Source organism: Pocillopora verrucosa, chromosome 3 (genome assembly GCF_036669915.1).
Source record: "Pocillopora verrucosa isolate sample1 chromosome 3, ASM3666991v2, whole genome shotgun sequence".
Lineage (NCBI taxonomy): Eukaryota > Metazoa > Cnidaria > Anthozoa > Scleractinia > Pocilloporidae > Pocillopora > Pocillopora verrucosa.
This window is the reverse complement of record NC_089314.1, coordinates 29,958,749-29,972,345: the sequence shown is the minus strand read 5'-3', so window position 1 is coordinate 29,972,345 and position 13,597 is coordinate 29,958,749. Positions and strand designations below refer to the sequence as shown.

The 13,597-nt window shown below is 37.7% G+C and overlaps 2 protein-coding genes and 1 pseudogene across 2 annotated transcripts; 2 read left to right on the top strand and 1 right to left on the bottom strand.

Annotated features, from left to right (window-relative positions):
- The first annotated feature begins 36 nt into the window (after positions 1 to 36).
- On the top strand, positions 37 to 3,609 carry LOC131798972 (cleavage and polyadenylation specificity factor subunit 5). Its single transcript, XM_059116633.2, has 9 exons — positions 37 to 167; positions 591 to 647; positions 1,012 to 1,041; positions 1,158 to 1,271; positions 1,419 to 1,482; positions 1,939 to 2,031; positions 2,260 to 2,335; positions 2,496 to 2,610; positions 3,440 to 3,609. The coding sequence occupies exons 1-9, from the start codon at positions 58 to 60 to the stop codon at positions 3,459 to 3,461; spliced, it is 681 nt and encodes a 226-aa protein (XP_058972616.1). The 5' UTR covers positions 37 to 57; the 3' UTR covers positions 3,462 to 3,609.
- Positions 3,610 to 4,589: 980 nt separating this feature from the next.
- On the top strand, positions 4,590 to 7,506 carry LOC131798976 (arylsulfatase I pseudogene; annotated as a pseudogene).
- LOC131798977 (cytochrome c1, heme protein, mitochondrial-like) lies at positions 7,059 to 13,561 on the bottom strand. Its single transcript, XM_059116637.2, has 11 exons — positions 13,489 to 13,561; positions 12,649 to 12,705; positions 12,333 to 12,481; positions 12,055 to 12,181; positions 11,694 to 11,750; positions 11,484 to 11,544; positions 11,293 to 11,345; positions 9,163 to 9,310; positions 8,567 to 8,629; positions 8,054 to 8,091; positions 7,059 to 7,533 (listed from the first exon to the last, which is right to left on the bottom strand). Exons 1-11 carry the CDS (start codon positions 13,546 to 13,548, stop codon positions 7,423 to 7,425), a joined length of 924 nt encoding a protein of 307 aa, XP_058972620.1. The 5' UTR covers positions 13,549 to 13,561; the 3' UTR covers positions 7,059 to 7,422.
- Between the last annotated feature and the right edge of the window lie 36 nt (positions 13,562 to 13,597).

The window sequence follows — 13,597 nt, the reverse complement described above, 5'->3', positions numbered from 1 at the left end:
GGTGATAGAGAAGTACGTGAATGTTCGCAAGAAGTCTGGGGTCGAAAGAAAATAAATATGGCGGCCAACGCGAACGCACGAGGTTGGCCGAGGAGTCGGGCGGCTAGTAATGCAGGCAAATACATGACGGGGCCGCAGGGAATACCAGGGGAACGGACCGTACGACTGTAAGATTTTAAATAGGTCATATATTTGATTTTTGTGTTGGTTATTTTTATAACACACCTATTATTGACAGTAACAACAACTTCAAATTATGTAGTCGTGTTTCCATGCCAGCAAGCAGAGCGTACCTTACCTACCGAAAATAAGAAAGATTAATGGAGGGAACAAGGCCTCTCCGTTCTAAAAGCAAATAAGATTAACACTGAAGATGATCGATAGTCGGGGTGACCGAGCAGTATATTTATCATATACAGTGCAGCTGATTTGATTCTTTTTAAAAATATGTCAGATACGTGCACCGTACCGACCTCTGTCAACGTCAGTTTCACAGCGGGTAATTAGACTTAAAGTTTGAAAGATTATATACAGTTTATGTTCCTGTCGTTAGCTATATGTCTGTTACATCTATGTATTAATTTTTTCAGGTATCCATTGACGAATTACACTTTCGGAACCAAAGAAGCGTTGTATGAAAAGGACAGGTAATAAATATGATCTAGTCTGGAGGTTCAAATTTTCCTTGGTCTAAACATTTTCTAACCAGTTTGATTTGAGTTTTCTTTTGTGTTAGATTATCATGATAAATGCAAATAAGTAAAAAAAAGAGCCTTAAAACCATCTGGTTGAAAAATTTTAAACCCTAACTGAAATTAAACTATAACATCAGTGCACCCCACAAGGAACTAGTAGAAAAGTTTGAATGTTCTTTCATACATACATGTATATAGCTCTCTTGTCACGTAGCTCCTGGTCATTCTTCCATGAAAATTATGTAGACCTGCAAACTTTTTCAGAGGTTAATCCATGATATTTTCCCAAACTTTATTTTAATTTTAAATTTTGCAGCTCTGTTCAAGCCAGATTTACTCGAATGAGGTAAGAAAAAATCAGTCTACATATTCAGGGTCACAATACAATAATAGCTAGTGTAATTGTGTACTTTTTTGATACCAAGTATTATATTTATGGCTTCATTTTCTTTTAATATCAAGGGAGGAATATGAAAAATTTGGAATGAGGAAGACTGTTGAAGGTGTACTGATTGTTCATGAACATGGATTGCCACATGTGCTTCTTTTACAGTTAGGAACGACATTCTTCAAATTGTAAGTCACCTACTACTTTCTTGTTTAATGTTGGTGGTTTATATGGCAAGCACAAAATGCAGTTATACATTTTTATCTGAAAGTACAATTGAAATGATGTAAAATGTGTTAAATAGTCTACTTTTGAATAAATTGATATTTTATCAGACCTGGAGGGGAACTTGTTGCTGGGGAAGATGAAATTGATGGACTTAAAAGATCAATGACTGAGGTAAAAAAGAATTATTTTAGACTGATTGCTATTAATAATTGTTTGATTTGCAATGTTTTTGGTTAAAAAATTGTAGTGAAATGCCATTCTTTCATTGCAAAAATACACAATAAGTTTTGCACCATTTGCAAAGAGAAGCAGGTCTTTGAACAGCCTTCAAATTTGCTCTCATTAATAACAAAGCTTACCAGATTCATGGTAAAGGGCAAGGTGAGTGGCAAGACATCTTTAAGGAATTTGCTAAAACACCTGCAGACCCCTTGCATACTCATGTTGCTTCAAGGTCTGCTTCTCTGTGCTGTTTTTATTTTCTATTTTTTTGGCAATTTCTTATACTATGTTTCAAGCCACATAATTTTATAATTATTGTTTGATGTTACCATCAATTTACCAGAATTTTAATGCAGTAAAAGATTTCTTTTACAGTGTAGATCTCAATGTTTTCCTGTTCTTCAGATCTTAGGCCGCCCTGAACAAGGAATCGAGGTAGACTGGGTTGTGGAAGACACCTTAGGAAACTGGTGGAGACCAAACTTTGAAGCACCTCAGGTAATTCACCCAATGTAGGAGAATCACCGCTCACCTTTCTTCGTAAATTAATAATCTTCATTTGATTTGGTACACATGCGCAATAATACTCTTTTTTCCCAAATTGAGGAGTCTTTTGACATGTCACTCCCTCTCTATCTACATGTAGTTCAGTATTTCTGGAAAGGAATATTTTATGGTATTGTACTCAAGTGATAACCTTAAATGTTCATTTTTTTTTCTCTGCAGTATCCATATATTCCTGCTCATATAACAAAGCCAAAAGAACAAAGAAAACTCTTTCTAGTTCAACTTGGAGAAAAAGGTAGAATTGAATTGAATTAGTTTTCACAAAAGCGCAAAACTTCCGTATGAATGTAAGTTGAAGGTTTACAGCAGTCATAGGAAATCTGGAAAATCAAACTGTTTTCTTTCTCATTAAAGGTACTTTAAATCAATTCAAAGCCCTTCAATTTTTTTTTCAGCTAACTTTGCTGTGCCTCGTAACTACAAGTTAGTGGCAGCACCATTGTTTGAACTGTATGATAACTCTCCTGGTTATGGTCCAGTCATAGCCAGTCTTCCACAAGCACTTAGTAGGTGAGTGGCCTGAAGTGTCATGTAACTTTAAAGACAACTCTTATGAATGGGTGGAATCAAAATTAATAACAGAGGTAAAAAATAACTAGCAGGAGAAATACATTTTATTGTAAGGAGTTCTGTTAGTCCTCAGCCTCATCCTTAGCAAGAAGGGCTGTAGAACCAGCCCTTAGTGTTTATAATTCTGAGAAATGGTCAACTTGTAACCTCTCCCCTCAATTTGGATGCAATATTCAGCAATCAGGTTATGAGGGTTGGTAATGTTATCAGTGAGAGGCTGCGTCCTTGTTAAAGCACCCAATTCTCATAACTGATTTACATTGAAATGTATAGCAGCTAGAAAGGAGAATTACAAATTGGATCAACAGATGTGAAGGGTTTATAAACACTCAGTAGACAGCTGATACCTACAATCAGCAAAAAAAACTGGTGATGCATAGCTCTTTTCAACCCCCTATTACTTCAGTTTTATCTCTTTTACCCTCCTTAAGTTAACCTATTTGCTCCCTCCCCCCCTAAAAAAAAGATATTGAATCGTGATTCAGTGAACTTCAGTTTAGCCAACTTTGAATTGGAAAGGGGGGTCTTATCAATGATTTAGAGTGTGGTAGAAACAGGGAGTGTTATTCTACCCATAAATAGAACTCTTCAAACATGTTGTGTCAATCAATTTTGTGGCTGATTGTAGCTAAGGGTTCATTTTGCTTCTAAGGATGTTTATTTAACTTACTCCTTGCACCCATTTGTTCTAGAGAAATTTGGTTTGTTTTTGGTTTGGTGAGAAATTTGGTTTGTATCAACTTACCGGGCATTACGTTTTCTTTTTCAGGTTTAGTTTTATATATTTATAAATTAAGTGACGGTGCAAGTCGCGACGTGAAGAAGAATGACTATGTTTTATCTCACTTTCTTTTTCTGCAATTTCTCTCTGTAATTACCTCGTAAAGTTTATTCGCTGTATGTCTTTTTAGAAATAAAATCAATTCAAAATGTCAGCAACTAATCTGTTCCTCTGTGAAATGAGTGTGACCTATAGCCTCTAGCGGTATACGAGATATTTGTAGCCGTCAAAATTTGAATTAAATCTGATCCACAAGAGAGGCAAAGTGCTTGAAGAAAAGAACGATTTAAGTCAGTTTTTTTTTTAGCTTGGGACAGAGGAGAAATCTCTAGAAATGGTGTAGTTCCTAAGGAAATGCGATTACATTGCACAAATTTGACTTGAGTTTTATAGGAAGCTTTTTCCATAAGTAATGTGAATATGGACATCAAACGAAGATGGTAAAAAAAGCGAAAGCAAGATACTTCAGGTCCTTCAAAGGCTGTCTCCATGACGAATTGGAGATTTGGGGGCGATCAGTTAACGAAGTCTACGTTTATGTACCTTAGGCCCTCGAACTAATGGATTTTGATATCTGATTTCATTAATTGCTTTCGAAGGAAATCAAAGCTTTTCAGGGTTAGTCATCAACTTTGCTAACACTGCAACCCGGTGAAATGACACTAGGACCAGTCCTCGTATGCAGGCCATACATAGAAATATGCCAAAAAGGTTTAAAGATAGGCTCAATGTAGTGAATCAACTTAACAGACCATTTTTAATGTCGACAATCTTGAATAAACTCCACGTCTTGTCTTCTTCTTATCCTGAGGGGAAGGTGAGTGAGCGAAGACGAAACAATATTTATGAACGTTGCGTAAACCACAGCGTTCAGGGTCGTTTTCCTTTTCGCTTTTTTTTTTTTTTATTTATTTATTTTTTTTTATGACGACTGAAGTTAAGGCAATCAGGTGTACATAGCACCTTTACGTCAGTCAAGGGTTACCAGAAAAATAAAGACCTGTCGCTGTGTGAATGGTGAAGACCCGTAACTTCGAGATCAAAATGAAAGCTACTTTAAGTCATTTTTATTCCATCTTTCCAATGTTTCGTTCTTCGAAGGAGTGATTTGGTCTCGATTTCGCAAGCTAAGAGTGAATAAAAATGTATTGGATGATCGGGTTTTTACCCGAAATAGAAAAAAAAATTCTGAACTGAACAGGTTCCTAATTGTTTAAGGGCTTTGTTTGACGCCGCACACTAAAGTTTAAAGATATTGAATAAATGCTAAGAGAGAAAGAAAAGCGTTGGAGGGGATGACCATGTTTTTACATCTAAGGTTAATCAGAACTGGATTCCTTCTTTTCATTTTGATGAAGACTAGTTTAGCAGTCCTCAACCATGGTAAAAAGCCGCACATTGTATTCATCTTAGCTGACGATCTGGGATTTAATGACATTGGCTACCACAACTCAAAATTCAAAACCAAAATTTTGGACGAGTTGGCTCGCACCGGGGTTCGACTGGATAACTATTACGTTCAACCTATTTGTACTCCAACGAGAGCGCAGCTTTTAACGGGACGATACGACATACATACTGGACTGCAACATGGAATAATTTGGCCCTCGCAGGCGAACGCGCTGCCGAGTAACGAAACTACAATCGCAGAAAAATTGAAAGACAGTGGCTACAGGATCCACGTGGTCGGAAAATGGCACCTCGGGTTCTATCGTAAGAAGTTTATACCAACAAGAAGGGGATTCGATTCGTTTTACGGTTTTCTAACCGGTGGACAAGATTACTACACGCATCGGAATCGACTTGGGTTTCCTGCATCGGGTTACAAGTTTCTTAACGGTTATGATTTTTGGCGGGATGAAAAGCTTGAACCAAATGTAGTCGGGAACTACACCACCAATCTCTTCGCTAGAGAAGCCGAAAGGATAATTAAAAAACATGACCCCCAAAACCCACTTTTTTTGTTTTTATCATTCCAAGCTCCCCACTCGCCGCTACAGGTACCTGAACGATTTTTGAAGCAGTACAAAAACATTAAGGATCACAATAGACGCGTGTACGCTGCCATGGTTTCTTGCATGGATGAGGCAGTTGGAAACGTGACACGAGTGCTCAAGAAACGCGGTTTGTGGGAAGACACTGTGCTCATTTTTAGCAGCGATAACGGAGGACAAGTCACGGCGGGGGGAAACAACTGGCCGCTGCGGGGTTGGAAAGCTTCGCTATGGGAAGGAGGCATAAGAGGCGTCGGGTTTGTAAACAGTGATCTGATTCAAAAGCCGGGGAGAGTTTATAAGGGACTGATGCACGTATCTGACTGGTTTCCCACCATTTTGCACTTGGCCAAGGTATCGGTTGAGGGCATTCCTCTGGACGGGGTAAGTCAGTGGGCGAGCATTAGCGAGAACTTGACGCCACCGAGGAACGAGATCTTACATAATATTGACCCTGTAGATACATTCTGGGGAAATCCGGACGGATATTCTCACTGTCGTAGCGCCGCTTTCAGAAGAGGGGATTGGAAACTCTTACTTGGTTGTCCAGGAAACGGAGATTGGGTTGCGGCGCCGGAATCCGGCTCCAAGACCCAGTCTTCCTGCAACCAACATAACGCAAATAGCGTGTTTCTTTTTAACATCACGGGCGATCCCCAAGAGAAGAGAGAAATTTCAGAACAGTTCCCAGATGTAGTGCGCGATTTACTCGGTATGATAGAAAAGTATAATACTACTGCGGTGCCTGTTAGATTCCCAGATCCCGATCTCAAATCCAAGCCAGTAAATCATGGAGGGGTCTGGAGACCTTGGATGGACTGAGTAACCAGGAAGAATATCAAATCGTTTTTGTTTAGGTGTTGCGAATTATGCTAAAAATAATCCATTATTTTTGCTAGCGCGCGATTGGTCTAAGTGCAGCACGTGACCGAACACTGGGCGATATCCGAGAATAACACCCAAGTGCTATTCCCTAGTTTTCAAACCTCACGTCCACTACCACAGGTCTTCTTTTAAAGATTTAATTCAAGACGAGAGAACGTTTTGTGATGGTTACAGAAGAAGGGAGATATTTTATTGTTTATAAAGTTTGTACTCCAAAGAAATCATCTCACGCTTCATACAGTTCGTAAACAATTTTTCACGCGCGTTGCAAAATCTTTTAAGGATACTAAACAAAATAGCCTCCATTTTGCGCGAAAGTGTGCCTGTACATTTTCCCTTGACACTATTTGTTCCTCGAAGTTCACAGTTTTCCTCGGGCTTCGCTCTCGGTAAACTGTTCGCATAATGGAACAGATAATGTCCGCGGACAAATATCCGTGCATATTTTTGCACCAGATAAAGGTTATTGTTTGTATATCGTAACCTCATTTTGTTTTAAACGGTATAGCCTATTTAGCTCGGTGATTTAGTCGTGCTTTCCTTCGTGAAGCTACACGAAATCTGCGCACACACTTTTGCAAAGAGCCTCTTCTGGCTTCCTGATGTCAGGTGTCTAAAAATATTTAACTTGATCCATCAAAAGTACGTATAATATTTTGTCACTGGCGTGGGAGGGGGTTTTAGAAGGACAACAATGATAATATCCCCTTAACACAGAAACAACGTAATTTTAAAACATTTCAATTTAGTGTTTATTGAAGTAAATCACAACAAAAAGGAATAAAATAACATTACCTCACAGCTTTTTAAAGAGGCTATTCACAGAGAGTAAGCTAAAAGCAGCTACACCTCAGCAACAAACACCATAACTCACGAAATTTAAGGAGGCACTCTGATCAACAGAATTTTTTTACAGTAAGCCTTGGTCAATATCACAACAGAATATTTGCACTTAATTAGGTGTGCAAGGCCTAAATGATGCTATCACCCTCTTAAAGCACAGATCAAATAGTACCTGCACTTATTTTTTTCATCTAATGCTGACATTATCTGCGTAAAAAGTTGTTTAAATTTGTTCAGTTATTGAGCCCCTCAGGAGTGGGGTGAGGGACGATACACGATCTTGCGGCTCTTTAACACTGACCACTTGTGACGCTTGTAGTAGTACGAGGCAAACGTAAGGAACCCGAGAATCGTCATGGCCTTAGGAAAAACAAACAAACAGACACAAGAGAAGAAGTAAATAAGTACACGGATTTGAACATAGTCTTTCAAAGAATGCTTCAGGAGACTTCTCTTTTAAAACGACAACAACTTCAACAAGAAACAAGGTTTTACTTCAGATCGAAGATGGAGTTCACACCAAGCATTGTGAAGAAAAACAAAGGATCCAACAAGATTAATAAAACATGCATGAAGATCTTGTTAATTTAGTAACAAAAAGTCAACTCATCCAATTTATCACAAAAACTTATTGAAAAATGTGATGTGCACTTTGCAGCTAAGTGCTCAAAACACGTTATATAGATCTATATACACACGGCTGCATGTACAGAAAGGAATACCATGGTGGCACTAAAGGAAAATTTACAAAATACTAAAACTGCAAGCTACATGTATGTTTTAATTAATCTTCACCCTTCTACTTTGGTGAGGCAGAATACATGTTAGGTTTGGTTTGTTGTTTAAGTATAACGAATGAAGATTTGAATATGCATTATACCTTCATTCCCATTCTTTTGCGGTCATCATGTTCAGGTTCTACAAAGACAATGCAATAACATCAAGCCATTAACAACTATTTGCTGACTGTAACTCCTAATACCCCAATTTCATCATACAGTAGCTCTGGAATACACACCAGCTATGATGAAATGCTGCAGATGGAAACAAACTTTAGAATAAACCCAGTAATGCCACACTGAATTAGAAGAATAATGATGATGTTAACTAGTACCTTTCAAAGAGCAAAAATGACAACTTGGATACAACTAAGTGATCTGTACCACCATTATTGAACCTAAGGTGCTAGGCAACTAAAATCTGTCTTGGCTAAAAAAAGTGAGACACTAGAATGGATGACATGTCTTTTTTTTTACATAATACTACCACATGATCTATTGCAATCATTGTTAGTGATAAAGGAAACATTGTTTTGAAGTAAACATAATTTGGAAGTAAAAACACAGCAGCATTTAACCGCGTTAATACAGTACTGTAGAAAATAAATTCTCACCTGCAGCCCACTTAAGGAAAGTACACACATCTTTAGCCAGCTGGCTGACTGTCGCAGGTGTACCTAAATTTCAACATGCACCAACATTAGTAAGAGATAAATTAACCATTAACACCCTAACATTAAAATGCATATTCTCCATAATGTTCATTATACATTTCCTAGGGCACTGAAAAAGGGAATCTGTTTAACAATCCTGAGCTTCTTAAGTTGATAATCATTTCATTAATTCTCATGAATTTTCTGTGGACTTAGCAGTGATACTGTAAGGAAAAATAAAAAAACCTGTCTTTCCTATGAGTAACCCTTCTCATTCCCAATTTCTCATTAAGAATTATCCTTACTGTCTGCCATACAATTCTTAAGATGTTAGTTCAGAGAATCTGTCATCGGATCAACTTTTAATCCCCTCACTGACACTTTTTTCTAACTATCATCACTTGTCTGTTTGATATTGCTTGATATTGTAAGGAGAAATTCTTTCTTGGTCGCTAGTGGGAGTGAAAGAATTAATAAGAGAGATTAAACAGTTTAATAGAAATTGGCTGGTAAGTTGGCTATAGGGAATCTTCCTCTACATTTCAATGCAATCTTACCATCCTCATATTCAATGATTTCATTGTACAATGCTGGTGCCATGGCAATATTTTGCCCTGGGAAGTATGGATTGTAGTACAAGTCATCCTTGACTTCTACTCCAGCAGGAGGATCTGTGTAACCTGTCAAGATACTGAATACATAGTCCTGTGGCAAGAGATGAAAAACAACCTGTTACCTACAGTGGAATGCTGATTGCTGACAACACCCCCTATAATCCATCATATATTTTCACTCTTGCATGATTGGCCTAAATGAGTTAAATGACCAAATATGCCCCAGCTAAACTATGGAATATCCACTATTATTGTTTTTTTAGAGGGCATGGTAACGAATCTTGCAATCTGATTGGTTCTTTACCCGGTCAGTATTTTCCTATCTCTGCCCACAGGCCACGGTAACGCTTTCGTGAGTCGCCGAGTACATCCCAACTTTCGTTGTCATTTTTCATAAATATACCTCGTTTTCCGGCTGGGCAGTATTTTTAAGCAAACATGTCGGTCACTACCTCAAGCCAATAAATAACTTATGAATCCTCTCTTTTCTCTCTATCAAATCACTTTGGTTGACAGAAAAATATTGGTTTCAGAATGAATTTGTATAAACAATAGTGTCATTACGTAGGTTGACAAGCGGCCTAAAAACCATCTGCAATTAATTTTAATCGTTCACAAAAAGTACCCAGAAAGTTGAAACGTGAGGTATTTGGTTACAGTTAAACTGAACGATGGAACTTTCATTCATTTAATATCTGAATTTTCTCGAGCAATTTGTTCATAGTGAAAGAGCAAGCGAAGTTTTAATTTAAGTTCTACAACAAATATACGCTCCTGGTGAGTCTTTCCAATTCCGTTCAATTTGGACATTTGTACCTTAAATTGCACAACAGAAATTGAAGGAATTGAGAAAAGGCCGCATTACATTCCCTTGTGTCTTGTTGGAGTGTGCCGTTCGAATTTAGTTTTTGTGAAGGAAAGATCAGAGTTAAACACGCCATTACAGCAAACAAACGAGCAAACTCTCACAACTTCAAAATAAAAAAATTGAATTTACTCACAATTACTTTCCTTGCTGTTTACTTAATGAACAGAAGTAAATCTTCGTACATGAATGAATGGTCGATGAGAGTGAATAATACTTTCCGTTAGATCATTAACTGATTTTGAAGAAAACATTGTCGTGACAGTCCTTGCCAAACTAGTTCTGTTGGTTTTCAAATGTTCCTACGCTTTTTTTTTCTTGCGCGCTCTCTAATTGACAGGTGTCAGATTGTGACAGATACTTGTAAAAATAATGTTTCAAAGTTTGTTTGGAAGCCTTTTAAATCACCTTTATCGTTACGGAAATGAAAATGTTTCGGGAGGCATCTCTCTTAAATTTGCATCACCTCCATTTTAACTACCATTTACTCACTCAAAAATTTTTCAGTTTATGGAAGATCTTGCCGTATTTACGGCCATAAATCATTCGGGTTCTTTCGGAAAGAATTTCGTCAAGTTTAAAAACAATAAATATGTTATTCACCGGCTAAGGGTCGGTCCGTATGGTGAAAAACTGTGACCTCGGTCTTGAAAATGCTGCCCTCGGCCTACGGCCTCGGGCAGTCTTTTCAAGACCTCAGTCACAGTTTTTCACCATACGGACCTCCCAGCCTGCAAATAACATATATATATTCCCCAAGTGACATTCCCCCAAATTTTATACCTTACAACCAATATAATGAAAGTCTTTGTTTAAAATTTAATTCAAACACAACTCCTTTCCTCCTTTCACTTGAACACAAATCAAAAAGCCATGACAAGGTTACTAATCTGGGACCAGTTGAATGAAGGTCAGATGACGTTATCCAAAAGATAAATCACTATCCAGTGGATAAGTGATAGCAAAATGTACTACACTATCCTCCCGATAGAGATTTATCCAGTTGATAGCATTATCCAACCTTCGCACAACCAGGGCCTGATGGATAACCAATTTATCAACACATGCAAACAAGAATGCTTAAGGTGCTTGAAAATTTAACACACTGACAAGATGTGTCAAATCAAGTCAATTCAGGGTGCAAGCACTCAATACACCAAAAAAGTAACACCACAAAAACTGGAAGGAAATAAATGTGTAAATTCTACCTCTCCACCATGTCTTGCTGATGTAATAAGGCTCAGGTCTGGGGGATAAGCACCTAAGATGTGGTGAAAAATCACAAGAAATGAGTACTCCTCACAACACAAGTACACATCTTTATAAAATGGTTTAAAACACAAATAATGGGTGTATAATAAAATACATAACATTACGCATTTTCCAAGGCATTTCTTACCAGCATTAGCAGCTCTTGCAGCCTGTTCATTAGGATATGGCTTAGGGAAGGAGTCTGACAACTGAAAAATGCAACAATGGGTTTTACACCAAGTCACCAAGCCAACATATGTAGCAATACACATGGATTTACAATGTCCTTGAGAATCAAAACAGATTTTGTTCTAAGTTGACTGATTGCTGTATCCATAAGCTTTACCAGGTATCTCACCTTTCCTGGTCTGGTGAACATGTTTCCATCATCATCAGGACCATCTTCAATCTGCGCCTGTGAAAAACAAACAATTCACCTCCTTCAGTTAAGTGTCATAACCACGTGCACAATGAAAAAGAACAGAAACACTAAAATAGCATCAACAGTGACAATAACAATAACATCATCTATGAAGATATTAAGAGGCAACCTGGTTTATTTATCAAAGGGGAACATGTATATGGTCAGCTTGCTTAAACTTTGTCTAGTAGATTATAGGGGAGAATATTTCATTTACACCACTTAATAACATTGTGTTAAACATCCCAATATAGCGTCCAGGCAATACATTGACACTCTCAGCTAATTTATTGCGTACCTCTGATGCAATAGCTTTCATTTCTTCTTCTGTGTAAGCCACATCCACAAGATGTCGATATGCCAATTGCTCCATTGAGTGGCAAGCAGCACAGACCTGTCTGTACACTTCATAACCTCGTCGGATGCTAGTAAAAATAAAACATTGCCAGTACTGGTACCTCAGTACTGTGAGAAATAAACTGGGTACCTCTATATTGGGTATTCGGCAAAACATATACACTCTATGCCTCATACCACATCAATCACAATTAAATTATTGTTTCCCTTCAAACATACCTTGCATGGTCAAGTGAACTCAAAAAGCCTTTGTGAGCCCAAGGGTAGTGGGGAGGGTGAAGTTCAAGTTCTGCAGCATCAACAGTTGGTTGAAGGATGTAACCTGTGGCAAGCCCTCCTGCAGCAAGTGCACCAAATGCAAACCACATCTGAAAGAGTCGTAATTGGATAATAAATAAAACGGTAAACACTTTCTTTCCAAAGAGTGACCAAAAATTTATGATTCCCTAAAACATCAGCACCTTTTCAAGGAGAAAGACAAACTATCTAAAAGCACAATTTCAATTCATAAGTAACTGATTTTGGCCCAACTTACTTTTGCATTGCTTTTCCCTCCTTCAACTGTGGCTGTTGTTGTTAGCCTGGTCTGTACCTAATGATGAGAAATAGACCTCTAAATTCAAACAGACTTTAATTCTTAGTTTCTAAAGTATTTCTATAATGGATGAAATTCACTGACTAAGACAATCCTAATTTTGAAAAGCCCTCAGGGTTAAGAGTAATTTCGTATTATTTAGTAACACAATGAGTCACCTGCTATCAGAGGGCTGGAATCAAGGGGACAACACATATATCATTGGCGTGCCAATTTTGCCAAACATATACTCTTAGAATGCTTGGGAGCAACGTCATAAACTGGTGTGCCAGAGTATATGTGGGTAGATGTATTTTGTACATTTTGGTGAGCAAAACTATATGTCACAAAAACATTTGCATGGGTACTTGAAGATCCAATTCTTCCAAAAGAAAAGAAATTCAAGCCAAATCCAGGAGGTGCTCACTGCTAAAGTTACTTTTACCAACAACAATCCCGAAACTTTACAATATCAAAACGCGAATTCAAGTCAACGGTTAAGAAATGAGAACTATGCTTAAATTGACCTTACAAAAAACATACCCGAGTTTTATAAAATCAAAAAAGGTTCAGTTTATAGGAGAATACTTGGAACATGATTAATCATCAACACAGATTTTCTGTTCGTGAGCAAAACTTTAGTACTACGTAACGAACAAAGTACGTACACTTACATCAAACTCAGTGGCCACGATCTCAGGTACTCTTCAAATATATTCTGTACAGTCTATTGTTAGATCTTTTAGGTGATAACTTTCAGCATAATACCAAGATGATTTCACCAATACAATCATTTCTTACCTTAAATACATCTTGTAATCGTTTTGATAATCCATGCGACCGGCACAATCTAAACGCCATCTTGAAATGGATGTGGGTTATTACCCAGAACGCAACGCGGTAGTATTGC